The 27,955-nt window shown below is 42.8% G+C and overlaps 1 protein-coding gene across 2 annotated transcripts; it reads left to right on the top strand.

Annotated features, from left to right (window-relative positions):
• The first annotated feature begins 215 nt into the window (after positions 1-215).
• On the top strand, positions 216-27,955 carry LOC122559984 (cytochrome c oxidase subunit 4 isoform 1, mitochondrial-like). 2 transcript variants are annotated; one of them, XM_043710108.2, is made up of 5 exons: positions 216-354; positions 18,281-18,371; positions 21,133-21,297; positions 22,075-22,206; positions 27,632-27,955. In XM_043710108.2, exons 2-5 carry the CDS (start codon positions 18,281-18,283, stop codon positions 27,766-27,768), a joined length of 525 nt encoding a protein of 174 aa, XP_043566043.1. In that variant the 5' UTR covers positions 216-354; the 3' UTR covers positions 27,769-27,955. The 2 variants fall into 2 exon arrangements, with proteins under 2 accessions (XP_043566043.1, XP_043566042.1); XM_043710107.2 differs by having other exon boundaries at positions 245-406.

The following is a 27,955-nucleotide window of genomic DNA, read 5'->3' on the forward strand; positions in this document are numbered from 1 at the left end:
TGGCCTTGACCTCGACCTCGGTCGCCGGGAGGCTTAGAGCTGCACAAAGCAAGTTGGCAAGAGGCCAGGGAGGGTGGGGCATGAGGAAAATGGGGGGGGGGTCTGAAATTTGGCTGCAGATTGGGAGATTTTTCGGTGGTCCCGAGTTTGGAAGGGGGTCAGTGAGAAGTTTGGAAAAGTATTTTTTTTTCTTTGCAAAAGTTTAATGCTGGCTGTTCCCATGATTCCGTGCTGAGGGGTTGTAGCAGACGCCTGTTTGTGAGAGGGAGTGTTTTCCGCCCAGTTCAGCCCGACTGCATACAGGGACAGGCCCAGCTCTGCACAGACCAGGCCAGACCAGGCTCAGACTGCACGGTAAGGCCAGCTTCCCCTCTGACTGCAAACACTCCAACCTCCAGCTCTCAAGGTAGGGGACAAAGCCGGAGCTGTTCTGCATCTGAACATATTTGCCTTTCCCTGTCCTCTTCCGCCTCTCCTCCGGCTTAGGAAGGTCACATAGGACACCGGGTTCTGCTTTTCTCTCTGCGCTAATGTTTCCCATTTTTTTAAATAAATAAAACCGAGTGGAACAGTTTAAAACAAAAACAAAAATGCAGCCGCGTGTAGCCTTTCCAAAGACCGTCGGGGAGTGGGGTGGCGGAATGAACAGAAAGGAGCAATAAGCAGAAATGGAGAGAGCAAGAGAGGGGGATGGGAATGAGGAAAATGCGTGTGAGAGAGAATTAGCAGAGAGGAAGGTGAGGGTGAGAGTAGTGAGGCCACAAGAATGAAGAAATTAATGGATTAGGATAATAACTAACGCAGAGAGAGACACTCTAGCGGATGGGATTGTAGAGGACAAGCAGGGTGAGGATTGAGTGAGAGTGTGTGTGTATATGGATCCTAGGATCAGGCCTCTGCGTTTGGAACAGCATCTCTCCGCTGTTCCCTGCTGGATGGAGTGTGTCGAGGGGAGCTTTGCAATCGTTTCCCGGAGCAAAAGGTTTGCCGTTTCGTGGTAAATCATGTCGCTTTCCGGCGCCATCGCTCTCTCAAACCCCCTGGGGTTATAGAAGCACGTTTTAAGGTTTTCACTGATGTCAAATCGATGAGCATCAGTTAAGTTTGTGAAGCATAAGAAGTGATTGAGGTAATAATTACGTCGTGTCAAGATTGGGTTTCAAAAATCTGACGATTGTAAGCATATAACTACATCAAAATCTGAAACGGAAATAGGCCATTTGCCTCAACTGGTTCATACCTGTGTTCAGGCCTCACCCCATCAATCCCATCAACATGTCCTCCTGTTTCTCTTTTGCCTCAAACGTGTTCAATTTCTTCTGAGATATCTGTGCTATTTGCTTGAAATGCTACTTGTGATAGTGAGTTTCACATTGTAATCACTGTCTTACTGAAGTGTTTATCTTGAGCCTCCCGTTGGATTTATTTGTAACTATTTTGTATCCATGACCCCTGATTTTGATCACTACCCGTGAGTTGAATCATGTTTATGTCTAGCCCATTGGTGCCCTGTCTAATTTTGAAAGATCTCTCTCAGCTTACTGTCTTCTGTTTCCTAGAGGAAATTACCCAATTTGTTCACCCTTTCTTGACGCTTCTAATTTCTCTTCGGGTAACCCGCATGAAATATACTTTCTCCTCCACCAGTGGGGAAATTATGTTGTGCTTATATTGCAAATATGGTCCAACATTGTCTGAAGACAAATCTAAAGAAAATGTCCATGTCTTCAATTCTGTACCTTTGAAACTGAACACAAAAGTTTTATGTTCATGTTTTTTTGCAGACTTATTAGCCTGTGTTGCTATCTTTAATAATCTGAGCTGAGCAAGATCTTTCAAAATTAGACAGGCATAATGGCTTTGTGGTATTATCAGTAGACTATTAATCCAGAAAGTCAGCTAATTTCCTAGGGATCTCCGTTCAAAGCTTGCTATGGCAGAGGGTGGAATTTGAGTTCAATCTTAAACAAAACAAAATCTGGAATTAAGAGTCTAATGATGAAACCATTGCTCATTGTCATGAAAAACCCCATCTGTTTCACTAATGGCCTTCAAGGATTTCCAGCTTTATCTGATCTGGCCTAGGCATGACTTCAGACTCTCAGCAATGCGGTTGACTCTTAACTGCTCTCTGGGCAGTGAATGCCCTGCTCTGACTGAAGAAGACAAAGAATTTGTGAATAGAGAACTGAACATCCTTTCCTGTCCTCACCTCCATTTAGACTCTTGTTTCCAAGCAGTGTGTGGCCACCTTTATTATTCTTACTAAATGCACTGCTCACTTTTCTGTATTGAAATTAATTTGCTGTTTAAATGTCCATCCTGCAAGTTTGTTAATGTCACTTTCTTGTATTGTTTCATTGTCTTCCACAGAATTAACTATACCATTCAGTTTTATGCCAGTTGCAAAGTTTGAAATTCTGTCTTCAATCTGAGTGAATTTCCAGGAACCAGCTCAATTCATGACCCCTAGAGTCCTGTGTACTGTTTTGATTTCCATAACAAAGGAAGGAGAGAATTAAAATGTTTAATTGGAGGTTCATTGGATTGATTGCTGGAATGGGAGTTGACCACAGGGGAGAAATTTGGAAGAGAGGTGATTTTTTTTTATATATATCAAAACAAAATTCTGAGAAGGCTTGGTAGGGCATAGGATAAGACTACATTTTCTGACTGAACTATTAGAAATGACAGAAATAGTTTAAAGCTCCAGTGTTGGCCATTCACTACTGAGATGCAAAATATCTTCATTCAGAGAGTTGTGAAACTTTGAAAGTTTCTACCCTTGAGAGTTGTGAATGATATATTGTTGCATAGGCAGAGATTGAGAGTTTTTTTAGATCAAATGGAATTTTGCTAAACCTTTTCATCTTGCTGTCATTGGGGCAGATGCGAGTATATCACATTTGAAAGGGACAATTCATACCATATGTACAATGAGTAGACAAGTGAACTCTGGCTCAGGTGTTGGTCATGGGGAATGCACAAATGAACAATTTAAGTCTCAGGTTTTCTAAATTTAAGAAAGGAAAGCTGACTCTAGTTGAGGTACGGGAAGTTGCACTGGGAGCCAGTCAAAGTCATACGTCACACAAACCAATCTTTTCATCCAGCTCATCTGCACCAACCAGAGATCCCAATCTGACCTAATCCCACTTGCCAGCATTTGACCCATATCCCTCTAACCTCTTCCAGTTGCTTTTTAAATGTTGTAATTCTACTAGCCTATATCACTTCCTCTGGCAGCTCATTCCATACACATTCCATCTGTGTGAAAAAGTTACCCCTCCGCTGCTTTTTTAAATCTTTCTCCTCTCACTGTAAACTTATGCCCTCAAGTCTGAACTCCCCTACTCCAGAGAAAAGACTTTGTCTATTTATCCTATCCACGCCCCTCATGTGATTTTATAAACCTCAATAAAGTCACTCCTCAGCCTCTGACACTCCAGGGAAAACAGCCCCAGCCTATTCAGCATCTCCCAGTAGCTCAGATCCTCCAACCCTGGCAACATCCTTGTAAATCTTTTCTGAACCTTTTCTAGTTTCACAGCATCCTTCCAATAGGACGGAGATCAGAATTGCACGCAATATTCCAACAGTGGCCTAACCAATGTCCTGTGCAGCCGCAGTGTGACCTCCCAACTCCTGTACTCAATACTCTTTCCAATAAAGGAAAGCATACCAAACGCTGCCTTCACTGTCCTATCTACCTGCGACTCTACTTTCAAGGAATTATTAATCTGCATTCCAAGGTCTCTTTGTTCAGCAACACTCCACAGGGGCTTACCATTAAGTGTATAAATCCTGCTCTGATTTGATTTTCCAAAATGGAGCAACTCTCATTTATCTAAATTAAACTCTATCTGCCACTCCTCGGTCCTGTTATAATCTGAGGTCACCTTCTTCGCTGTCCACTATGCCTGCAATTTTGGTGTAATCTGCAAACTTACTAATTATACCTACTATGTTCACGTCCAAATCATTTATGTAAATGATGAAAAGTAGTGGACCCAGCGTGATCCTTGTGGCACTCCACTGGTCCCAGGCCTCCAGTCTGAAAAGCAACTCTCCATCACTAAAATATTAACTCTCCATCTCCTCTGTCTTCTACCTTTGAGCCAGTTCTGTATCCAAATGGCTAGTTCTCCCTGTATTCCATGAGATCTAACCTCGCTAACCAGTCTCTCGAGGGGAACCTTGTCGAATGGCCTTAGTGAAGTCCATCTAGATCACCAGATGAAGGGATCTGGCCTGAAACAGCGAATTTTTTTCCCCCCTCCTTCTCCCCGCTCCTTGGATGCTGCCTGACCTGCTGTGCTTTTCCAGCAACACACTGTCAACTCCATAGCGATCATGTCTACTGCTCTGCCCTCATCAATCCTCTTGTTACTTGTTCAAAAAACTCAATCAAATGTGTGTGACATGATTTCCCATGCACAAAGTATGCTGACTATCCCTAATCAGTCCTTGCCTTTCCAAATAGAGAATCCTGTCCTTCAGGATTCCCTCCAACAACTTGTCCACCACCAATGTCAGGCTGCCCAGTCTATAGTTCCCTGGCTTTTCCTTACCACCTTACTTAAATAGTGGCACCATGTTAGCCAACCTCCAGTCTCTGGCACCTCACCTGTGACTATTGACGATACAAATACCTCAGCAAGAAGCCCAGCAATCCCTTCCCTAGCTTCCCACAGAGTTCTAGGATACACCTGGGCACTTATCCATTTTTACGATTTTCAAGACATCCAACACCACCTCTGTAATATAGACATTTTTCAAGATGTCACCATCTACTTCCCCACATTCTATATCTTCCATGTCCTTCTCCACAGTAAACACTGATGCAAAACATTTGTTTAGTATCTTCCCCCATCTCCTGCGGCTCCACACAAAGGCTGCCGTGCTGATCTTTGAGGGGCCCTATTCTCTCCCTAGTTACCCTTTTGTCCTTAATGTGTTTATAAAATCCCTTTGGATTCTCCTTAACCCTATTTGCTAAAGTTGTGTCATGTGCCCTTTTTGCCCTCCTGACTTGCCTCTTAAGTATACTCCTATTGCCCTTATACTCTTTTAAGGATTCACTCGATCTTTCCTGGCTGTACCTGACATAAGCTTCCTTTTTTACTACTTAACCAAAATCTCAATTTCTTTAGTCATCCAGCATTCCCTATACCTACCAGCCTTTCCTTTCACCCTAACAGGAATATACTGTCTCTGGACTCTTGTTATCTCATTTCTGAAGGCTTCCCATTTCCAGCTGTCTCTTTACCTGCGAACAACTGCCCCCAGTCAGCTTTTGAAAATTCTTGCCTAATACCATCAAAATTAGCTTTCCTCCAATTTAGAATTTCAACTTTGTAGATTTGGTCTATTTCCATGATTATTTTAAAACTAATAGAATATGGTCGCTAGTCCCAAAGTGACCCACTGACACCTCCGTCACCTGCCCTGCTATTTTTCCCAAACGTGTAAGGCTGCTCAGTTATCCAGGATATGGCTGAATGATTTTGCAACCTGCAACCTTAAGATGCAGGATCAGTTCATTCCAAAAAGGAAGACAGATCCTATGAGGAGGCATGGGTGGCCATGGCTGACGAGGGAAGTTAAGAAACATATAAAGTTTAAAAGTATAACATAGCAAAGATAAGTGGGAAAACGAAGGACTGGGAAGCTTTTAAAGAACAACAGAGGATTACTAAGAAGGAAATACGCAGAGAAAAAAATGAGGTACAAAGGTAAACTGGCCAAAAATATAAAGGAGGATAGTAAAAGCTTTTTTAGGTATGTGAAAGGCAAAGAAATGGTGAAGACTAAAATTGGGCCCTTGAAGACAGAAACGGGAATATATTACGGGTAACAAGGAAATGGCAGAAGAATTGAATTGGTTCTTCAGATCTGTGTTCACTGGGAAAGATACAAGCAATCTCCCAGAGGTAACCGTGACTGAAGGACCTGAACTGAACTGAAGGGAATTTATATTTGCCAGGAATTGGTGTTGGGAGAGACTGTTAGGTCTGAAGGTTGATAAGTCCCTGGGGCCTGATGGTCTACATCCCAGGGTACTGAAGGAGGTGCCTTGAGAAATCGTGGATGCGTTGGTGATTATTTTCCAGAGTTCGACAGATTCGGGATCAGTTCCTGCAGATTGGAGGGTGGCTAATGTTATACCACTTTTTAAGAAAGGTGGGAGAGAGAAAGCAGGAAATTATAGACCAGTTAGTCTGACCTCAGTGGTGGGAAAGATGCTGGAGTCTATTATAAAGGATAAAATTATGACACATCTGGATAGTAGTAACAGGATAGGATGGAGTCAGCATGGATTTATGAAGGGGAAATCATGCTTGACTAATCTTCTGGAATTTTTTGAGGATGTAACTCTGATGATGGACGAGGGAGATCCAGTAGATGTAGTGTATCAAAAGCTTTCTGAAGTTCCAGGTAAAGTCCCACATAGGAGGTTAGTGAGCAAAATTAGAGCGCATGGTATTGGGGGGAAAGTACTAACTTGGATTGAAAGTTGGTTGGCTGACAGGAAACTGTGATAAACGGCTCCATTTCGGAATGGCAGGCAGTGACCAGTGGGGTACCGCAGGGATCAGTGCTGGGACCGCAGCTTTTTACAATATATGTTAATGATATAGAAGATGGTATCAGCAATAACATTAGCAAATTTGCTGATGATACTAAGCTGGGTGGCAGGGTGAAATGTGATGAGGATGTTAGGAGATTACAGGGTGACCTGGACAGGTTAGGTGAGTGGTCAGATGCATGGCAGATGCAGTTTAATGTGGATAAATGTATGGTTATCCACTTTGGTGGCAAGAACAGGAAGGCAGATTACTACCTAAATGGAATCAATTTAGGTAAAGGGGCAGTACAAAGAGATCTGGGCGTTCTTGTACACCAGTCAATGAAGGTAAGCATGCAGGTACAGCAGGTAGTGAAGAAGGCTAATAGCATGCTGGCCTTCATAACAAGAGGGATTGAGTATAGAAGCAAAGAGGTTCTTCTGCAGCTGTACAGGGCCCTGGTGAGACTACACCTGGAGTATTGTGTGCAGTTCTGGTCTTCAAATTTGAGGAAAGACATTCTGGCTATTGAGGGAGTGCAGCGTAGGTTCACGAGGTCAATTCCTGGAATCGCGGGACTACCTTATGCTGAAAGACTGGAGCAACTGGGCTTGTATACCCTTGAGTTTAGACTGAGAGGGGATCTGATTGAGACATAAAAGATTATTAAAGGATTGGACGCTCTCTGGAGGCAGGAAACATGTTTCCGCTGATGGTGAGTGCCGAACCAGAGGACACAGCTTAAAAATACGGGGTAGACCATTTAGGACAGAGATGAGGAGAAACTTCTTCACCCAGAGAGTGGTGGCTGTGTGGAATGCTCTGCCCCAGAGGGCAGTGGAGGCCCAGTCTCTGGATTCATTTAAGAAAGAGTTGGATAGAGCTCTCAAGGATAATGGGATCAAGGGTTATGGAGATAAGGCAGGAACAGGATACTGATTAAGGATGATCAGCCATGATCATATTGAATGGTGGTGCAGGCTCGAAGGGCAGAATGGCCTACTCCTGCACCTGTTGTCTAATAGTCGGGATCCACACTTGAGGAATTACAAAGAGGATCGATGAAGGCAGGGTGTAAGTTTTAATCTAAATGGACTTCAGTAAGACATTCAATAAGGCTTCTCATGGTAGACTGGTTAGCAAGGTTAGATCACATGGAATACAGGGAGAACTGGCCATTTGGATACAGAGCTGGCTCAAAGGTAGAAGACAGAGAGTGGTGGTGGTGGAAGGTTGCTTTTCAGACTGGATGCTGTGATCTGTGGAATGCCACAAGGATCTGTGCTGGGTCCATTACTTCTTATCATTTACCTAAACGATTTGGATCTGAAAATAGGAGGTATAGTTAATAAGTTTGCAGTTGACACCAAAATTGGAGGCATAGTGGACAGCGAAGAAGGTTATCTCAGGAGAGCAAAATGTTGATCAGATGGGCCATGGGCCAATAGACTGAGAAGTGGCAGATGGAATTTAATTTAGATAAATGCGAAGTGCTGCATTTTGGGAAAGCAAATCTTAGCAGGACTTATACGCTTAATGGTAAGGTCCTAGGGAGTGTTGCTGAACAAAAAGACCTTGGAATGCAGGTTCATAGCTCCTTGAAAGTGTAGTCGCAGGTAGATAGAATAGTGAAGAAGGCGTTTGGTATGCTTTCCTTTATTGGTCAGAGTATTGAGTATTGGAGTTGGGACTGTACAGGACGTTAGTTAGGCCACTTTTGGAATATTGCATGCAATTCTGGTCTCCTTCCTATCTGAAGGATGTTGTGAGACTTGAAAGGGTTCAGAAAAATTTACAAGGATGTTGCCTAGGTTGGAGGGTTTGAACTATAGGAAGAGCCTGAATAGACCAGGGCTGATTTCCCTGGAGTGTCATAGGCTGAGGGGTGACTTTATTAAGGTTTATAAAATCATGAGGGGCATGGATAGGGTAAATCTTCCCTGGGGTGGGGGAGTCCACAACTAGGGGTCATAGGTTTAGGGTGAAAGGGAAAGGACATAAGAGGGACCGAAGGAGCAATATTTTCATGCGGACGGGGGTACGTGTATGGAATGAGCTGCTAGAGGAAGTGGTGGAGGCTGGTACAATTCCACTATTTTAAAAGGCATCTGGAAGGGTATATGAATAAGAAGGATTTAGAGGGATATGGGCCAAGTGCTGGCAAATGGGGCTAGATTAATTTAGAATGTGGTCAGCATAGGTGAATTGGATCGAAGGGTCTGTTTCCATGCTTTACATCTCTAGGACTATGACATATACGTTGTCATCATCTGTTCCCCTTTATTATTGAAAATGGCCATCTGTTAGATGCGGAGAGTTATGTTTTCCTTTCTCGCCGTATATAGGTTTTCACCTTGTGAGAAAGCACCAATTGATTTTGTTCAGATTGACCTGTCTAGATAGCTTGCCTTTTTGCCTTCTTGAATTCTTTGCTGTCCAAAGGAAGCAATGCCACTATTTGAGGTTGCTTCCCAGGCAGTCCTTATCTTCTCCCAGTAGCAGGTGGACTTGCTACATTTTGTCATAGTCACAGACGGGCCCTTTGGCACAAACTGCTGCATGCTGACTAAAATGTCCATTAACGCTAATCCTATTTCCCTGCACTTGGCTCACACCCTTCCAAACATTTTCTATTCATGTATTTGTCGAAATATCTTTTTAAATGTTGTTAGTGTGCACGCATCAATTATTTTGACTGGCAGCTCATTTCATATGCTACCACCCTGTGTGTAAAAAAAATGTTGCCCGTCAGGTTCCGTTGTATTCTTCCCCTCTAACCTTAAACCTATGCCCTCTAACCTGACCCTGGGAAAAAGACTGAGTGCATTTACCCTATCCATGCTTCTCATGAGCTTACACACTTCTACAAGATTCCACCCCCCCCCACACCGCCCCATTCTCCTACGCACTTTTTTTAAAAAAAAAAGGTCCTAGTTTGTCCAACCTTTCGGTATAACTTAGACCATTGAGTACAAAAACATTCTTGTAAATTTCTTCTGCACTCCTTTTCAGTTTAATTACAACCTTCCTATAGCAAGGTGACCAAAACTGAACACGATACTCCATGTGCAGACTCACCAACGTCCTGTACAACTGCAGCATAACTTCCCAAATTCTATACTCAGTGCCCTGACTGGTGAAGGCCAGTGAGCCAAAAGCCTCCTTCACTGCCCTGTCTACAGATGACTCCACTTTCAGAGAACCGTGCACCTGAACTCCAAGGTCCCTCTGTTCCACTACACCCCTTAAGACCCTAACATTCACCATGAAACTTCTACCTTAGTTTGACTTTGTAAACTGCAAGACCTCACACTTAGCTATGTTTGCCATTTCTTGGCCCACTTCCCCAGTTGAACAAGGTCCTGCTGCAATTTCTGATCTTCCTCACTGTCCACAATACCTCCTATTTAGTGTCATCTGCAAACTTACTGATCATGCCTTGTACATTCCCATCCAAATCATTCATGTAGATAACAAACAGCAATGGGCCCAGCACTGACCCCTGAGGCACTCCGAGTCACAGGCCTCCGTCCTTCCATTATTACCCTCTGCTTCCTACCATCCAAGCCAATTATGTAGCCAATTTGCCAGCAACCCCTGGATTCCATGCAATCTAACCTTCCAGAGCAGCCTACCATGTGGAACCTTATCAAAGACCTTACTGAAATCCATATGGACTGTGTCTGCTGCTCTGCCCCCGTCAACCTTCCTGGTCACTTCTTCAAAGAACCCAAACAAATTTGAGGCATGATCTCCCTACCATAAAGCCACATCTCTTGTATCTTTATTTAGTTGAGAAAGATGCAATGTCTTGATGTTATTTCTGTTTGCACTGGATAGAGTTCTATGTAGGAATATATATAGTTTCTAGAAAGCACAAGTGAGTCGCATTGTGAACTCATTGGTTATTAATGTAATGTTTAGCTCACTTAAGTCTTTTCTATCAATTTGGTTAAATCACAGAATCACATTGAATGTTGGGCAGTCTGTTGTGTTTTGTTAGTGGGGTTGGTTGAATATGCTAATTACAGTGCCTATTGTGAATGGCTATGGGGACATGCCTTATGATATAATTTGTATATGTCCTATATATCTGGTATCACACTGGCACTGAAATGCATATACCACTTTACATATTTAAGATTAACTACGTAATTTTCAGCTTGACAATAACACTTTGTTAGTGGTGAATACTGTTCATATTGTTACTACATATTATTCATGCAAAACAGTTTAGCCTTAATGGAATTAAGAGATGGGGAGATGGGTCATGAAAGTGACATTGAGGTACATTTACAGCAGTAAAAATAGGAGCAAGGGAAGGACATTCAGCCTTCCAACTTGCTGTGCCATACAATGAGTTTGTAGCTGATCTTATGGTTCAACAGCATTGTCTTGCACTGTCCCAATATCTGTTGACATTTTTAATATGTAGAAATATCTCCACCTTGATTCTGAACATATACAACAAATGAGCTGCCTTAGCCCTCTGGTTCTAGAGAATCCCCAAACTTCAGCTTTTGAGTAAAGAAGCCGCTTCTCATCTCCGTTTAAAATGTCCTGCCCTTTATTCTGAGAATATGTCCCCTGGTTCGTGATGCCACTCCATCCTGCCCATTCCAGGCAAGAGAATGTGCACCATATGCATACGTCCTGCATGTGTCTTGTTAAGCCTGATGAGAATTTTCTATGTTTGAGATCGCCTCTTATTTTTCTCAACTCTGGAAAACACAACCCCAGTTTCTTGAATGTTTCCTCATAGTACAATCCATCCATGCTCAAAATCAGCTTGATCAACCTCATTACACTTCTATAATCATCTTCAGCAAAACTACATGATATTTCCAAGTGTGGTCTTGCGAAGCCTAATGTAGTTGGAGTAAGATCTCTTTGCTGCTATACTGAGATCCTCTGGTAATAAAAGCCAGCATATCATTTGCTGCCGTTATTGCTTGCTGCATCTGCATGTTAACTTTGTCATTCATGAATAAAGGCATCCAAATGCTGTTGACCTCCAACACTTCCCATCTTCTCACTATTTAAGAAATACTATTTCTGTGCTTTTCGTACCAAAATGGATACTCTCCACATTGCATTCCATCTGCAAAATGTTTGCCCACTCCCCCTTCACCTGTCTAAACCCCCTTGAAGTCACTTTGCATCCTCTTCACAATTTATGCTCCCACTTAATTTTGTGTCATCTGTGAATTTGGAAATGTTACATTTAGTCCCTGCATCCAAATAGTTGATATAGATCATGAAGAGCTGATACTTGAGAACTGACCCCTGTCATAGCCCACAAGTCACAACATGCCAAACTGGAAATGACCCATTTATTCCAACTCTGTTCTCTGGAGATCTGTTGACCAATCTGTTATTCCGTGTCAGTATGTTCTACCCAAAGCTAAGGGCTCTAACCTAGTTAACCAAATCTTGTGGGACCTTACTGAAAGCCTTCTGAAAATCTAAATATACCACACCCCTCTGAACGATTTTGCTAGTTAAATGCCCAAAAATGTGCCAATGAATTTATCAAACATGATTTGCTTTCATAAGTTCGTGTTGACTCTACCCAATCCCAATTGTAGAAGGTAAGAAGTAAGAGCAGGAATAGGCCATCTGGACCCTGGAGACTATTCTGCCATTCAATGTGATCATGGCTGATCTTTTAATGGGCTCAGCTCCACCTACCTGCCCGCTCTCCAAAACCCTTCATTCGGGGAGAAAGTGAGGTCTGCAGATGCTGGAGATCAAAGTTGAAACTTTATTGCTGGAACAGCACAGCAGGTCAGGCAGCATCCAGGGAACAGGAGATTCGACGTTTCGGGCACAGGCCCTTCTTCAGGAATTCAGAAACCCTTCATTCCTCAACTGTTCAAAAATCTATCTATCCTAGCCTTAAAAAAACATTCAACAAGGTAAACTCAACTGCTTCACTGGGCAGGGAATTCCAGACTCTCAGCCCTTTGGGTGAAGAAGTTTCTCCTCCCTGCAGTTCTAAATCTGCTATTCCTTATTTTGAGGCTTCGTCCCATAGTTCTAGTTTCACCCGCTAGTGGAAACAACCTCCCTGCTTCTATCTTATCAATTTTCCTCTCAATTTTACAAGTGATTATAGTCCCAGTCTACTCAACCTCTCCTTATAAACCAACCCTCTCAACTCCGGAATCAATCCAGAGTGAACCCTCCTCTGCATCCTCTCCAGTGTCAGCACATCTTTCCTCAAGGAAAGAGACCAAAACTGCGCACAGTACTCTGGGTGTGGCCTCCCTAGCACCCTATACAGCTGCAATATAACCTCCCTGTTTTCAAACTCCATCCCTCTAGCAATAAAAGACAGTTTTCCATTTGCCTCCTTGATTACCTGCAAACCTTTGTGTTTCATGTCCAAGGTCACCCAAGTCCCTCCACACTGCAGCATGCTGCAAATTTTCACCACTTAAATAATAGTCCATTTTACTGTTGGTTCAATCAAAATGGATGACCTCAAATTTACCAACGTTGTACTCTCTGCCAGACACTTGCCTATTCATTTAACTTGGGAGAAAATGAGGACTGCAGATGCTGGAGATCAGAGTCGAGAGTGAATGGTGCTGGAAAAGCACAGCAGGTCAGGCAGTAACTGAGAAGCAGGAGAATTGATGTTTTGGCAGGAGCCCCTCGTCAGGAATGAGGCTGGGAACCTCGGGTGGTGAGATAAATGGGAGGGGGGCTGGGGCTGGGGAGAAGGTAGCTCATTCCTGACAAAGGGCTCCTGCCTGAAACTCTATTCTCCTGCTTCCCGGACCTGCTGCGCTTTTCCAGCACCACACACTCTCGATTATTCATTTAACTTATCGGTATCCCTCTGCAGACTGTCATCTCCACACTTTTCTCTACCACTCACCTTTGTGTCATCTGCAAACTTTGATAGGCTGCATTTGATCCGCAATTCTAAATCATCTTTGTAAAAATTGTAAACAATTGTGGTCTCAACACTGATCCCTGACGCAGACCACTAGCCACTGATTGCCAACCAGAAAAACACCCATTTATCCTGTTGGGCATCCTTTATAATGGATTCTTTCATTTTCCTGTGACTGGTGTTTGGATAACAGGTCTGCAATTTCTGGTTATGTCTTCCCTCCTTTCTTCAGTTACATTGGGATTACATTTGTAACTTTCTAATTTAAAGGGTCCATTCCAGAGACCATAGACTTTTGTAATACAATCCTATACTGCCAACTCTTTCAGCACTGAGCACCAGGTAGTGGGGAATTTATCCATTTTTAAGTCCTATTCAGTTCTCTAGTCCTGATTTCTAACTAATACAGATATTCTGTATCTTGCAGTTCCTCATTTTACACCAGTCCCACGATATTTCCCATGAGGATGTGTTTTGCCTTCATAGTGGAAGCGCACAGAATTTGTTTAGTTTTGCTGCCATTTCCTTATTGCCCATTTTCAATTTTCATGACTAGTCACAATTATTTTAACATTTTTTTTCCATTTTTACATATTTTAGAAATTTTTAGTGTGTTTGTTTTAAAATTTCTCACTAACTTGTTCTCATTCGGTTTTCCCTTAATTTTCTCTTGGAAGAAATCCCACAAAAGGAAGACCATGTGAACTCATTCTATACCTTAGCCCTTTGGAACTAGATCCCCTCACTACAGTACAAATGCCTGTGTTAATTAAAAGAGCTGTCCCACCACCTTTTGAGTTTAGCCCTTTCTGAATTTTGTGATATTCAGTCTCAGCTTTGGTTTCTTGGTGGCCGTGCCTCCCTCATGGCTATTCAGCTGAAGCAAGGGTATTAACTTTGTTTTCATAATTTCCCTTATTCAAAGGCCCAATTTTGCTAAGCTGGGTTGGGATAATACGTTCAAGGATTTGAATGTACATTCTTAAAGACATTTAACTGTCTTTAACTAGTACAGACAGAGAGCAGCTAACAATCCTTCAAGGTGCAACAAGGTTGTCCGCTGTGACTATTGAAAGAAGTTCAGGATTGCATAAGATTGAGAAAAGGCAGATAAAGCAATAACAATAAACCTGAAGATTGGGAAATTGTTCAAATGCAGCAGAAGAGGACCAAAAAATGTAGTTCGTTTACAGGCAGAGTCAGGAGAATTTGTAATGGGGAATAGAGACATGGCACTGAAGCTAAATGATCACTTTGTGCCTTTTTTCACTGAGGAAGATACCAGAAATCTCCCAGATCCAAGTGGCTAGGGAAAATGAGGAGCTGAAGGAAATTGGGATTTGTAAGGAAGTTGAACTGGGAAAAATTAATGGGGCTGAATATTGACACATGCTCTGGACCTCGTCTACATCTGAACGCTGAAGGAGGTGGCTATAGAGATAGAATCAGCAATGCACTTTTTTTTTAAATTCTATAGCTTTATGGAACGATTCCTATGGATTGGAAGGTGGCACTATCAATCCACTATTTAGAGAGAGCACAAATGAGATGTAATCTTATTAAAATTCTCTAATTATCTAAATGGATAGACAGGGTAGATGCAGGTAAGGTGGGAGTTTAGAACAGGGGGCACATTTTAAAATAAAAGGGATCCCATTTGGATCTGAAGTGAAGAAAAGAGAATTTTGTTTTCTCCAGAGGGTTGTGAACCTTGGGAGTTTTCTCCCACAGAGGGCTGTGAGAACTCCGTCCTTGAGAATGTTTGAGATGGAGATGGATAGAGTTCTGATCTGTTATGTGGATGGGGTGGATACAATGTTTTGAAGAGTTCCATCAGCCATTATTGATGGGCTGAATGGCCTACTCCTATTCTTATGAGGTAATACTTTTGAACTTCTATTTCAGCTGGAATTTGCAACAAAGGCAATAAACTGTTGTGGGCATACAGGCGCAGAGCACTTAATCCAGTATTTTCACTTTTACTAAACTCTTGTCCTATCTGCTGGCCCAGTCTTCAGTTGGCAATCATTGCTATACTCTGATTATAATTACTTGCTTGATCTATTGCCTTGCAATTTCCCTATAATTTATTCAGTATTCCTCGACACCGTCCTGCTTCCCCATTGCCCCAGGGTTCAAAGCCCTCTCTACTTCCCTAGTTATACAATTGATTGGGAAATTGGCCCGTTCACTGGCTCAGCTGAAGTCTGTACCAACAATAAAGCTCCTACATTCCCCTGTGCTCGTGCTAATGACCCATGAATCTGAAACCATTTCTCCCATGCCCATCTTTGAGTCATGCTTTTGTTAAATGATCTTATCCCTGTGCTAATTTTCACATACCTCTGGTAATAATCCAGAGATCATTGCCTTTTGAGATTCTGCTTTTCAATGTTGAGCCTAGCCCCCCTTGCACCTGTGTAGGTTTTCTTTTCTGCCCATACCGATGTCCATGTTGATGACAATGGCAGCTGAATCCTTCCCCATCCCAGAACTGCACTCCAGTCCTGAGCTGATATCCCAAACCCTGGCAGTGGGCATGAGAAAGGGCCTTCTGGATTCTCACACTTGGTTACTGAGACCCATGTCCATACCCAGCCATGTCGTCCCCTTCTCCCACCACCAACTTACACACACACATACACAGCAGAGACTAAGAATACTGCGGGAAGTAACTCCCCTCCTGACTCCCTAAAGCCTGTTAACCATCTAGGCACAAGTCAGGAGTATGATGGAATACTCCCCATTTGCCTGGATGGGTCCAGCTCCAACAGCACTCAAAGTTTGACACCATCCAGGACAAAGCAGCCTGCTTTGATTGGTACCATGTTCACATGCATTCACTCCCTCCATCACCAACACAAAGTACGTACTGCTGCTACTATCTACAAGATATGCTGCAGAAATTCACCAAGTCATCTTAAACAGCACCTTCCAAACCTACAACCACCTTTTCATCTAGAAGGATGAGTGCAGCAGATACATGGGGACACCACCACCACCACATGCAAGTTCCCTTCCAAACCAGTTGCCATCCTGACTTTGAAATACATCACCATTCCTTCAGTGTCCCTGGGTCAAAATCCTGGAATTCCCTCCCTAAGGGCATTGTGGGTCTACCTACAGCTGGTGGACTGCAGCGGTTCAAGGAAGCAGCTCATCGCCATCTGCTCAAGGGGCAACTAGGGATGGGCAATAAATACTGGGCCTGACAGCGAATGCAACATCAGAATTTTAAAACTCACTTTTGTACTGAATGATGAGGTTTGAAGAGTTCTTTAGGCACGCGCAGCTTCTGTTCCTGATATTCTTATAAGATCTGAACAGGGGATTGAGACATTAGCCAAGTTCTACCCATTAGCTCATTTGAACTGTCATGACAGACTCTAAATGTGAGCAAAGGTGGTCCACATCTTTCACTGAGGGGCTTTTGGGTTTGGACCGATGGCAAAGCCACCTTGTCAGATCTAGCACACTACCCTGACTTCCATTGATGCTTCAGTGATCTGCCTGTGTTCATCTTCACAAGGAAGTAGGATATCCATTGTTAAAGATTATTGATTTATTTGTAAATAAGTAGTTAGGTAGAGGGAAACAAGCAGAGAACAGGATTGAAGAGGGGGAGGAAAATCTGGGGTCCTGGCTTAGTTATGTATTTTTGTGCAGAGGGGCAGCATTTACACAATTGGTGGTAGGGCCTTGGGTTGTGTTGTAGAATAGAGGGAGCTAAGGGTTCAGGTACATAATTCTTTTGAAGTTTGTATTATTTATACACAGGTTGGTTAAAAAGGCATTTAGCACGCTTGCATTCATGCTCAGCCCTTTGATTACAGGTGTTGGGAAGTCATTGTTGAGGTAACAGCACATTGGTGAGGCCCCTTCTGGAATATTGTGTCCAGTTCTAGTCACCCTTTTTTAGGAAGGATATAATTAAGCTAGAGAGGATTCTGAAGAGATTTACCAGGATGTTACTGGGATGGAAGTTTTGAATTACAAAGAAAGGATTGAGAGGTTTATAAAATCATGAGGGATATAGATAGAATTAATGGTCAACGTCTTTTCCCAAGGATGGGGGATTTCAAGACTAGGCAGAAAATTTTCACGGTGAGAGGAGAGAGATTTTAAAGAAGACATGAGGGACAAATGTTTTACACGTAGTTTGTGTGTGGTATTAACTTCCTGACAAAATGGTAACTGTGCTTTCATGCACCATGTTGAGAAGACATTTGGATAAGTACATGGTTAGGAAAGGTTTGGAGGGATATGGGCCAGGAGCAGGCAGGTGGGGCTAGTTTAGTCTGGGATTACAGTCAACATGGACTGGTTGGACTGAAGGGTCTGTATTTGTGTTGTATGACTGTATGAAGTTAGCTGTTTTTTAAAATGTTGCATTATTAAACATCTGCCCCACTCACCCAAATTCCCCAATGGACATCCTAGACCTACCAGGTTACAAACCAGTTGCTGCAGCTTGTCCAGTTGTGTGACAGATGTTGGAAGATAATATTGTCAACCAACAAATCCTAGACAGATGTAGCTTCACCAGAAACTGGGAGGCAGTGTTAGAACAGGCAGCAGTGTGAGGTGGTGGCAAGACCAGGGATGTTTAGATGAGGAAGCTGTGCTGTTTCCATGGAACCTGATTTGTCACCAACTCCTTCACTGTGAAACCTTTCACACTTTCTCTCAGTTGTAATTTTCTCTCAGTCTAGTGAACCTCCATTCCATTGCTCTTGATATACAAACCTGTTCCTAATAAATCTTTGTGTTCCTCTATGTATTTAATTGTGCACTGTTTCTTTTATAGATGTTGGGACTGTCTGTGTTTCGACGTTCTCATGTCCTGAAAGCTCGGAGTCTTTTATCTGCTGTCAGTGTTCGAGCAGCACATGGACATGGTAAGTGTGCAGAGACCATCTTCTGAATCCAACTGCTCACACTGAATCCCTGCCATTAGCTTACATTGGGTAACAGGCTAAGCTTGAGTGTAATGGGTTAGATAGGGTGATAATGGTTTGTACAGGAGTATTTAGGACCAGGCCTGGGTGAAAATCTACCAGGCTTCCTCCTCCTGTTTTAGGATCCAGTGATTCTGGCTGGGTGTATTAGTGGAGCCATCTCGTGAAGGCTGTGCTGCAGCCCACAGTTAAACAAGCCAAAGCTCAGTCTGAGACCAGCATTGTAGAATGGCTCTTAGAGTGACTATTGGAACGCGTTTGCTAAGCACGACACCGAGGAGAGGATTCAAACTCTCCGAGGTATCACCCTGATGTCCTTGAGATGGAGCTATTGGCCACAATGACAGAAATAGAGAGAGCACATTGCTGAAGGTCACCTTGAGTCAGGTGCTGCTGAACAGAGGACCCCCAGCCACCGCTAACAATGCTGTCGTCCTGCCTAGGCCAAGTTGTCATGAGCATTTATCTTGTGTTTAGCCTACTCAGCAACAGCCATATGTACCTGGAAACAGTCCAAATTACCAAGGAGTTTTTCATATTAAATTATTGTTGACAGACTTACCAATTTGGATTTCAATTGAACCAGTTGCTCAAAGCATGCTAGTGCTGAGGAATGCGACAGTGAACATCAGTTAGTTTACATTATATTACAGTGTGGAAACAGGCCCTTCGGCCCAACAAGTCCATACCGACCCGCCAAAGCGCAACCCACCCATACCCCTACATTTACCCCTTACCTAACACTACGGGCAATTTAGCATGGCCAATTCACCTAACCTGCACATCTTTGGACTGTGGGAGGAAACCGGAGCACCCGGAGGAAACCCACGCAGACACGGGGAGAACGTGCAAACTCCACACAGACAGTCACCTGAGGCAGGAATTGAACCCGGGTCTCTGGCGCTGTGAGACAGCAGTGCTAACCACTGTGCCACTGTGCTGCCCCGGTGGCACAGGACAAGTCCCAGGACAAGTACAGTACAAGGTTGTATACAGAGCAAAGCTCTCCCTACACTATCTCCATCAAACATTCCCAGCATGGGTGCAGTATATGGTTAGATGTAGAGTGAAACTCCCTCTAAACTGTACCAAGAATATGCTACCAAAGGTTCCAAACTATATGGTTAAAAGACACAGGTATGTTCCGAGTCATGTGACTGACTAACCATTGAGACAAAGGCTTGTATTGCATGTAAACAACTGTCTATGGCCCATCTTGGAGATTAAGTGGAAAATCGTTGACATCTACTTGTGGGACTGTGGTAACTTATTCCATCATGCGTGAGTTTTTCTTGGAGAGTTCATTTCTGTGGCAATTTAAGGGTCAATAATTAACATTCCTGCCCTAACAGAAGGTCTCCAAAGTGTTGATTATCTGGCTGAATTTAACTTCTCTGCAAGGTTGCTGCTAAGTCCACTCATGATCATTGCACCTTTAGGGATTTTTAACATCTGCTGTTGTGGTTCTGTTCGCCGAGCTGGAAGTTTTTGTTGCAAACGTTTCGTCCCCTGTCTAGGTGACACCCTCAGTGCTTGGGAGCCTCCTATGAAGCGCTTCTGTGGTGTTTCCTCCGGCATTTATAGTGGCCTGTCCCTGCCGCTTCCGGTTGTCAGTTTCAGCTGTCCGCTGTAGTGGCCGGTATATTGGGTCCAGATCTGTGTTTGTTGATGGAGTTTGTGGATGAGTGCCATGCTTCTAGGAATTCCCTGGCTGTTCTTTGTTTCGCTTGCCCTATAATGGTAGTGCTGTCCCAGTCAAATTCATGTTGCTTGTCGTCTGCGTGTGTGGCTCATGAGCAAAACTAACGTAGTGTACAAAATCCCATGCAAGAACTGCACAAAACACTATATAGGACAAACAGGAAGACAGCTAACGATCCGCATCCACGAACATCAACTAGCCACGAAACGACACGACCAGCTATCCTTAGTAGCCACACATGCAGACGACAAGCAACATGAATTTGACTGGGACAACACTACCATTATAGGGCAAGCGAAACAAAGAACAGCCAGGGAATTCCTAGAAGCATGGCACTCATCCACAAACTCCATCAACAAACACATCGACCTGGACCCAATATACCGGCCTCGACAGCGGACAGCTGAAACTGACAACCGGAAGCGGCAGGGACAGGCCACTATAAATGCCGGAGGAAACACCACAGAAGTGCTTCACAGGAGGCTCCCAAGCACTGAGGATGTCACCCAGACAGGGGACGAAACGTTTGCAACAAAAACTTCCAGCTCGGCGAACAGAACCACAGCAACGAGCACCCGAGCTACAAATCTTCTCACAAACTTTGAATTTTTAACATCTGTTAAACAGTCACAATAGATTTGTATAATTTTGTTCATGACAAATAGCTTAGTACTATACTGATTCGGATCTGGATTGTAATTACCGTATTCATTAGACCAAGAGAAAAGTTTCAGTCTGAAGTTTGATTTAAGACCAGGGATTGTATGGTTTAATGAGGTCTGACATGAGGAACTCATTGCCTGACTTGATACCTCTGGTACCTGAATGGGTTAAAGAGAGTAATAGAGATTAATCAGTGAATATGAAACTGCAGAAGTGAGAGGGAAGAGAGTCAGCAGTGAGCCCCATGAGTCTTCCAGGACACTGTCTTTATATTTGACAGGGCACTATGTGAATGCACTATGTGAATGACTGACGCCTCAACCTATTTCTGTCCAGAGATTGTTAAAAGTGAAGACCTCTCGATGCCCATGTACTGTGATCGGAGGGATACACCTCTCCCTGATATTCCTTACGTACGGAAGCTAAATACAGAACAGACAGCCCTGAAGGAAAAGGAAAAAGGGTCTTGGAAAAACCTGACCAATGAAGAGAAGATTGCATGTAAGCATAATGGGTTTCCTGTGCGTTCTGAGATTTTCCTGTATTCCAGGGCGTCTTGGTGCTGGGAGGGGAATTCCATAGATTGGAGTGTTTCTGGCTCAGCAAGAAACAGGTTTAGATATGGACTGAAGCTTTCTCTACTCTTTCCTGAGCTGAGAACAGTGTGCCTCACTTGGTCGTTTTGTTATTTTCCCTCCAAGAAGCTGTTCTGCTGTAATCTGTACAGTAGAAACTGCTGGCTTAATGGGGATCAAGATTTGTTGCCAATGTGCGCGCACAGCTAGACTCAAATTCCTTGAGCTCATTCTACCTGACAGGGAGCAGATAAAAAAGGTGCACATTTAATTGGTCAAGGGGTAAACCCGTCCCAATGGCATTGTTTGATTCACTGCATTGTGTCTTATCCAGAGTGGTCAGGACTTAATGGAAAAGTGAATAGTTTTCTACTGAACATCACAAGTTTGTTCCAGAGATTCTGGTCCTATCTCAGTCGTTTTCAGTGACCATCACAGACAACTTGAATGTCCAGTACCCTGCTTTTGCTGTTCAGAAAAGTATGATTCAAAATAAGATTTCAACTGAATTCCTTTCCAGTCACTAAGGTGAGGGAAGGGTTTTGATGATAATTGTCACAATTCTGAAAATCTATTTGTGGCCTATACTGTGAGGTTCATATCAGACAATAGGTTTTCATAATGGGAGCCCTCGTGTTGACTGTGGGTACAGAAGGGGATGGAGAAAGTTGTTCATTTTACTGGTGCTTGTGTTTTATCCTAGTGTATCGCATCGCTTTTCATCAGAGCTACCACGACATGTCTCGATCGAGTAATGAGTGGAAGACAGTGTTGGGTGGAGCCTTCCTCTTTATAGGATTTACTGGCCTGATTGTGTGGTGGCAGAAGGCCTTTGGTGAGTCTCTACTCCTCCTGTACTGCCTGAAACTTACTTTATACCAGTGACTGACCATCGACTGAGAGACCTCTTGTAAGATTTAGAGCATCTTCTACTGAATCGGCCTGCAGTGAACTGTAGGGCTCTACGATATGGACTTGAATTGCCCAGCGGGAGTGAGGGACTGGGTAGTGCGGTTTCAGCTGGTTTCTGGATTCAGGTGTCCTGTGGTTTCCCCTTGATTGGGGATTGTTAGGGCAGACAGTGTTTCACAAAGCTATATGTGACAAGATGTGACCGTGTGGAGACTGGCTGGTTGGGGAAACAGAAGAATGTTAGTGACCAAGGATTGGAGGAGATGCAGTTGACTGAGATGCTGTGGGCACTGACTAAACAGATTTGTTTTTTTTTTGTGTGGGTGGGGGGGAGCTTGTTGGTGGCTCTGAGAGCAAGGAATCTCCGTGCTTTTCCAGTGTTTACTTAGTCATGATACACCAATCATGACTAACGGAAGAGTGCTGAGAGAGAGTCAGAGTCATACAGCAGGGAGATGTTGGCAGAGTTGGAGGAGGCACACTCTTGTCTGAATTGGCCACTTGCCCAAAATAAAGTGGGGCTAAGTTTGAATCACATGAGATATTGCATCATTTACCCTCTGATTGTATAAAGATAACATAATCACATCCACTTACAAATGTACCACAAATGGGTGGGACGCAGAAGGAAAGAGCTATGACCACTTTTAAACTTCCAAAGCAGTCTGAACTATAATAGTATTAGTAATGTGAAAATCTATGCTTTTAAAGTAATTTGTAAAACTCCCATCATTTCATGTAGTCATATTGATTTCAAGCTCTGTGCATTCTCCAAGACTCGGCGAAGCCTCTTTTGAGCCTAGGCCAGCTGCACATTTTTCCCTGTAAACATGACGGCTACACATTTCCTAATGGGTGCTGCTTCCTATAAATACGATGGTGGGGCATGAGCTTCTCAGAATCTCAAATCCAGCGTCACCTTGTGGCCAACAGAGGCAGTGCAATTTCATTAAAAACCTTTTAGGGACACAAGACACAGTCCCAGGAAGAAACAAGAAGGGACATGGGGAGTGGGATAGTTGGTGATGCTGAATTTTGCTTGTTTGCCCAGTACAGTACAAATAAGCCATGTGAAGGTGTTGTTGTAAGTAGCCTTTGGAATATAGTCCCTGCTTCTGGGACTGGAATTCGGCGACCATGCTGACAGGCTTTCCTGTTTCACCACCTCGCTAGATGGTTTTTAAAATTTAAATCCCACAGCACAACTTCAAGAGGGGAGTTCTCCCCAATGACTTGGGCAATATATTTCTCTTAACTGTTATCACTTTTTTAAAAAAAACCTGTTGGTTTGCCCTGTGCATCATTGTAGCATTTTGGTAGAATTATATACAAATTGGCTGCTACATTTCCTGCTCCACAACAAGGACTACACTTCAAAGATACTTCAAAATGTTACTGTTGCTAAAATAAGATACATGTCATCAAAGCTTTTCATCTTGCACTCTTCAGGATAATTTGCAAATGTACTAACTTTTGGAAAAACCTAGCATTTCTACTGATGAAAGTTCTGATTTGGTTGGCAAGTGGACTCGAGTAGAGGCAGTGCCATTGATTTTTCCCCTTTTTATTCTTATGAATTATCCTGATGAACACAAGACAAAAGTTTGCAACGAAATGTCTTTTTTAAATGTTCGAAGGTGCTTAATGGAAGTTAAGTGTTGTGGGATATCCAAAGGTTGTGATCCTGCATCATTTGCTCTTCTTGCTACATCTCTGTTCCCTCTGCTGTACCCAGGCAATCTATCCATGATGCTTCCAATTTCCCATTCGCTTATAATATCATTTGAAATCAGACGGTCCTATTCCACAGCCAAGCTGATGTCAGCCACCTCTAACTCCAACCTCTCTCTGGGGCTTGTTTGATTTCCAGTTGGGGAAAAACTTCCTCCACCTCGATCTCTCACCACTGATGTTGAACCAGATGGGACAGCGCTTTGAACTCCTATATCTCCCAGAGCGGAGTTTCAGACTGCATGTTATCCCTTTCTGTCTTCAGAACATCAACAGATGTTTGAATTTTAAGGAAATTACAGAATGATGGGAGGTGAAATTGAGCAAAAAGATCAGCTAGGCACTTTCTGAATTGGAGAGCAGGCTTGAAAAACTGGAGGCCTGCTCCTAAATTCTCGTGTCCTTACTTCATAGCATCCCTACAGTGTGGGAAAAGGCTCTTTGGCCCATTAAGTCCACACTGACCCTTCCAAGAGTAATCCACTCAGACCTATTCCCCTACCCTATATTTACACCTGACGAATGCACCTAACCTACACATCCCTGAACACCATGGGCAAGTTTAGGATGACCAGTTCACCTAATCTGCATATCTTTAGACTGTGGGAGGAAACCGGAGCACCCAGAGGAAGCCCACAGGCACTGAGAATGTGCAAACTCCACACACACAGTTGCCCAAGACTGGAATTGAACCTAGGTCCCTGGCACTGAGGCAGTAGTGCTAACCACTGAGCCACCGTGCAGGGTTGGAGGATTTGTTGTAGTATTCTCCAATCCTGCTTTGTTACTGCCTGATCCAACCATTTCAGTACTGCCCTTATCAACCCCACATCTTTCAATTCTACTTTTATCAAACATACCCGACAGTTCCATTATAAAATGTATAGTGTTTCATTTTATAGAGTCATGTGACATACCTGAAGTGAAATGATTGCTAGCTAATTTCTGCTTGGATTATGTTATGCTCATTGTGGTGAGATTACCAAAATGAGCTATGGCAGTGAAGGTGTATTAAATGTTGTATTTGTGATGACTAGCCAGTGAAAGAAGGCAAAATCCGTTTTCACTAGAGATAGTTTATCCTGTGCAAAACCATTTTTTTTTTCTTTCTTCATTCATGAGATGTGGGTGTCATTAACAAGGCCAGTATTTGTTACCTATCCCTAATTGAACTGAGCAGTTTGCTAGATTATTGTGGACATGCAATCACATGAAGGTCAGACCATGTCAGGGCAGCAGATTTCTTTCCCTGAAGACCATTTTTTTTTTTTTTTTTACAACAACATAGTTCAACATTAATTCCACTACTTTTTAAATTTCAGATTTATTGATTTTTGAATTTAAATTTCACCAACCGTGAAATGTGAACTCGGCTCCTGGGCTACTAGTGTAGTGGGTGAGGGGTGATAGTCAGCAGGAAGTTTCCTTATGCATTTTTGACCTGATGCCATAAGACTTCATGGGGTCCGGAGTCAATGTTGAGCATGCTGAGGGCAGCTCCATCTCTGCTGCATGACATGGTGTTGCCACTCTGGCTTGGTCATGGTGGTATCTGGGACATTATCTGTCAGGTACAATTCCAAGAGTATGACTGACTATATCAGACTGTCGCTTGACCAGTCTCTAAGATAGCTGTCTCAGTTTTGGCACTAACCCCCTAGATGTTGGCAAGGAGGACTTTGCAGGGTTATCAGGGCTATATTGGCTGTTGTCATTTTTATTTGAGAGATCTCCGTTATCTGTAAGAATAGTAGGGTTGGACTTGTAGGGGGTTTTAACTTTCCAAACATAGACTGTGACTGCCATAGTGTTGGAGTGGAATTTACGTGTGTACAAAAGATTTTCTTATTCAGAATGTGGATGTACCTACTAGGGAAGGAGTAAACCCTGCTCTTGGGGAAATAAGGCAGGGCAAGTCACCGAAGTATCAGTGGGGAAGCACTTTGGGACCACTGATCTAATTCTATTAGTTTTTAAAATACTTCTGGAAAAGGACAGACCTGATCCTCATGGTATTAGGAAAGAACTTTCAATGATTGATTGGTGGCAGACATCTACAGATAAAGGAATGGCTGGTAAGTAGGAATGCTTCAAAATCAGGTAATAAAAATCCCAGAGACCGAACGTTGCTGTTACTATGAAGAGCAAGGCTGTTAAGTGTATGCAATACTGGATGACTAGAGAAATTGAAGCTCTTCTCAAGAAAGAGAAGGAAGCATCTGTCAGGCATAGACCAGGAGCGAGTGAACCTGTAGAACAGCATGAAGACAGTAGGAGTATATTGGATTTATAAAGGGTAGGCCACACTTGATTTATTTGATTAAAAATTTGAAGTGACTGAGTAGTTGACAGGAAAAGGTCTCTATGCTGGGCTTTCAGAGGCATTTTGATAAATTCTCTCATAAGAAACTGTTAGCTTTAGGTCATGGGATTGAAGACCTCTTTGGCCTGGTTAATAATTTGGAAGACTGGCAAAGACAGGCACTTTGGGCAGATACTCTCATTGGCAGGATATGACTAGTTCAGTCCTGCAAGAAACGAGATTGGGTCTCAACTATTGGTTATATTCATGAAAGAACTTAATGATGGAGTAGTAAACTTATTAATATCTTTTGTAATTTTGTTATCAGAATAATGGCAAATGAATTTTAATGCAGGAAGTTGCAAGATGATCCACATTTGATACAATGGATATCACAGTACTTTTATCTCATCAGTGATCAGCTAGAAACAGTGAGCGGCCATAGAGACTTTAGTTGAGGCACACAAATCATTAAAAATGTCATAAATATTGAATGTTGATCCATAAACTAGAATACAAGAGAGCAGAAATCTTATCACTTATCAAAAGCCCAGGTTAAGCTATATCTACAATCACAGCTCAAGAAGCACATGACCACTTTGGGATGTAGCATGGATTTAGAAATAATGATACAGGGATTGAATTGTGAGGTAAGATTACACAAACAAGGGTTATAATGCTTAACAATAGGATTAAGAGATGGGGGTTAAAGGCAGGTTAATAGAATTAGGTCACAAATCAGATAGCATTTCATTGAACAACAACGCAGGTTCCAAGGACTGTCTGGCCTATTTGTCTGTATAACTATTTTAGAAACCTGTCTCTCTTTTTTTTTAAAAAGAAACTTGCCACAATCCACCATTCCTGCCCTAAGAATTTCTTCCTATCCCTCTAGCAGTAGAAGTGGGTTTTGTTTCTTCTTAACTTTAGGGGAAGTAACTTTAGACAAAAAAATCCAGAACCTCAGGCTAATGTTTCGGGTCATGGGTTTCAATCCTACGTGGCAAATGTAAACTTTTTGAATTCAATAAAAAGCTTGTTTATTGATTTGTCAAGGGAAAAAAAAACTGTCTCACAATGTAATCTGCTGTCCTACATGTGATTTCAGACCGATGACACAGTTGACTCTTTATTGCTCTATGGGCAATTTGGGATGGACACCTAGCCAGTAACACCCACATTTCATGAATTTAAAAAAATATATAGTTGACCATAGTTGTAGACTGAATGTAATGTTTGGGCAGTGGGTAAAATCTGAGAATGATTCTAGTATATAGACCTATTAACTAAACATTGTTTCTACATCTTTCTACAGTGTACCCTCCCAGGCCACACACCTTAACTGAGGAGTGGAAGGAAAAGCAGGCCAGAAGAATGCTGGACATGCAGATAAACCCTGTTGAGGGATTTGCCTCCAAGTGGGATTATGGGAAGAATGAATGGAAGAAGTGAAGTTGCTATTTAAGCAAGAGCATGTATTATAACACAGCCGGCAACTTTAAATGGTTTAACCTCCTGTTAATCTTAAAACCTCTCCAGGGTCTCTGATTAATTGTGAAATGACCACAAACATTCAAGGTTGATCAGTCACACATCTGAACAAAATGCAATTTATAATAAAGATTGCTCTTACAACAAA

This window comes from Chiloscyllium plagiosum, unplaced genomic scaffold (genome assembly GCF_037043375.1).
Source record: "Chiloscyllium plagiosum isolate Xiang-an unplaced genomic scaffold, Cpla_swu_hap1 HiC_scaffold_15, whole genome shotgun sequence".
NCBI lineage: Eukaryota > Metazoa > Chordata > Chondrichthyes > Orectolobiformes > Hemiscylliidae > Chiloscyllium > Chiloscyllium plagiosum.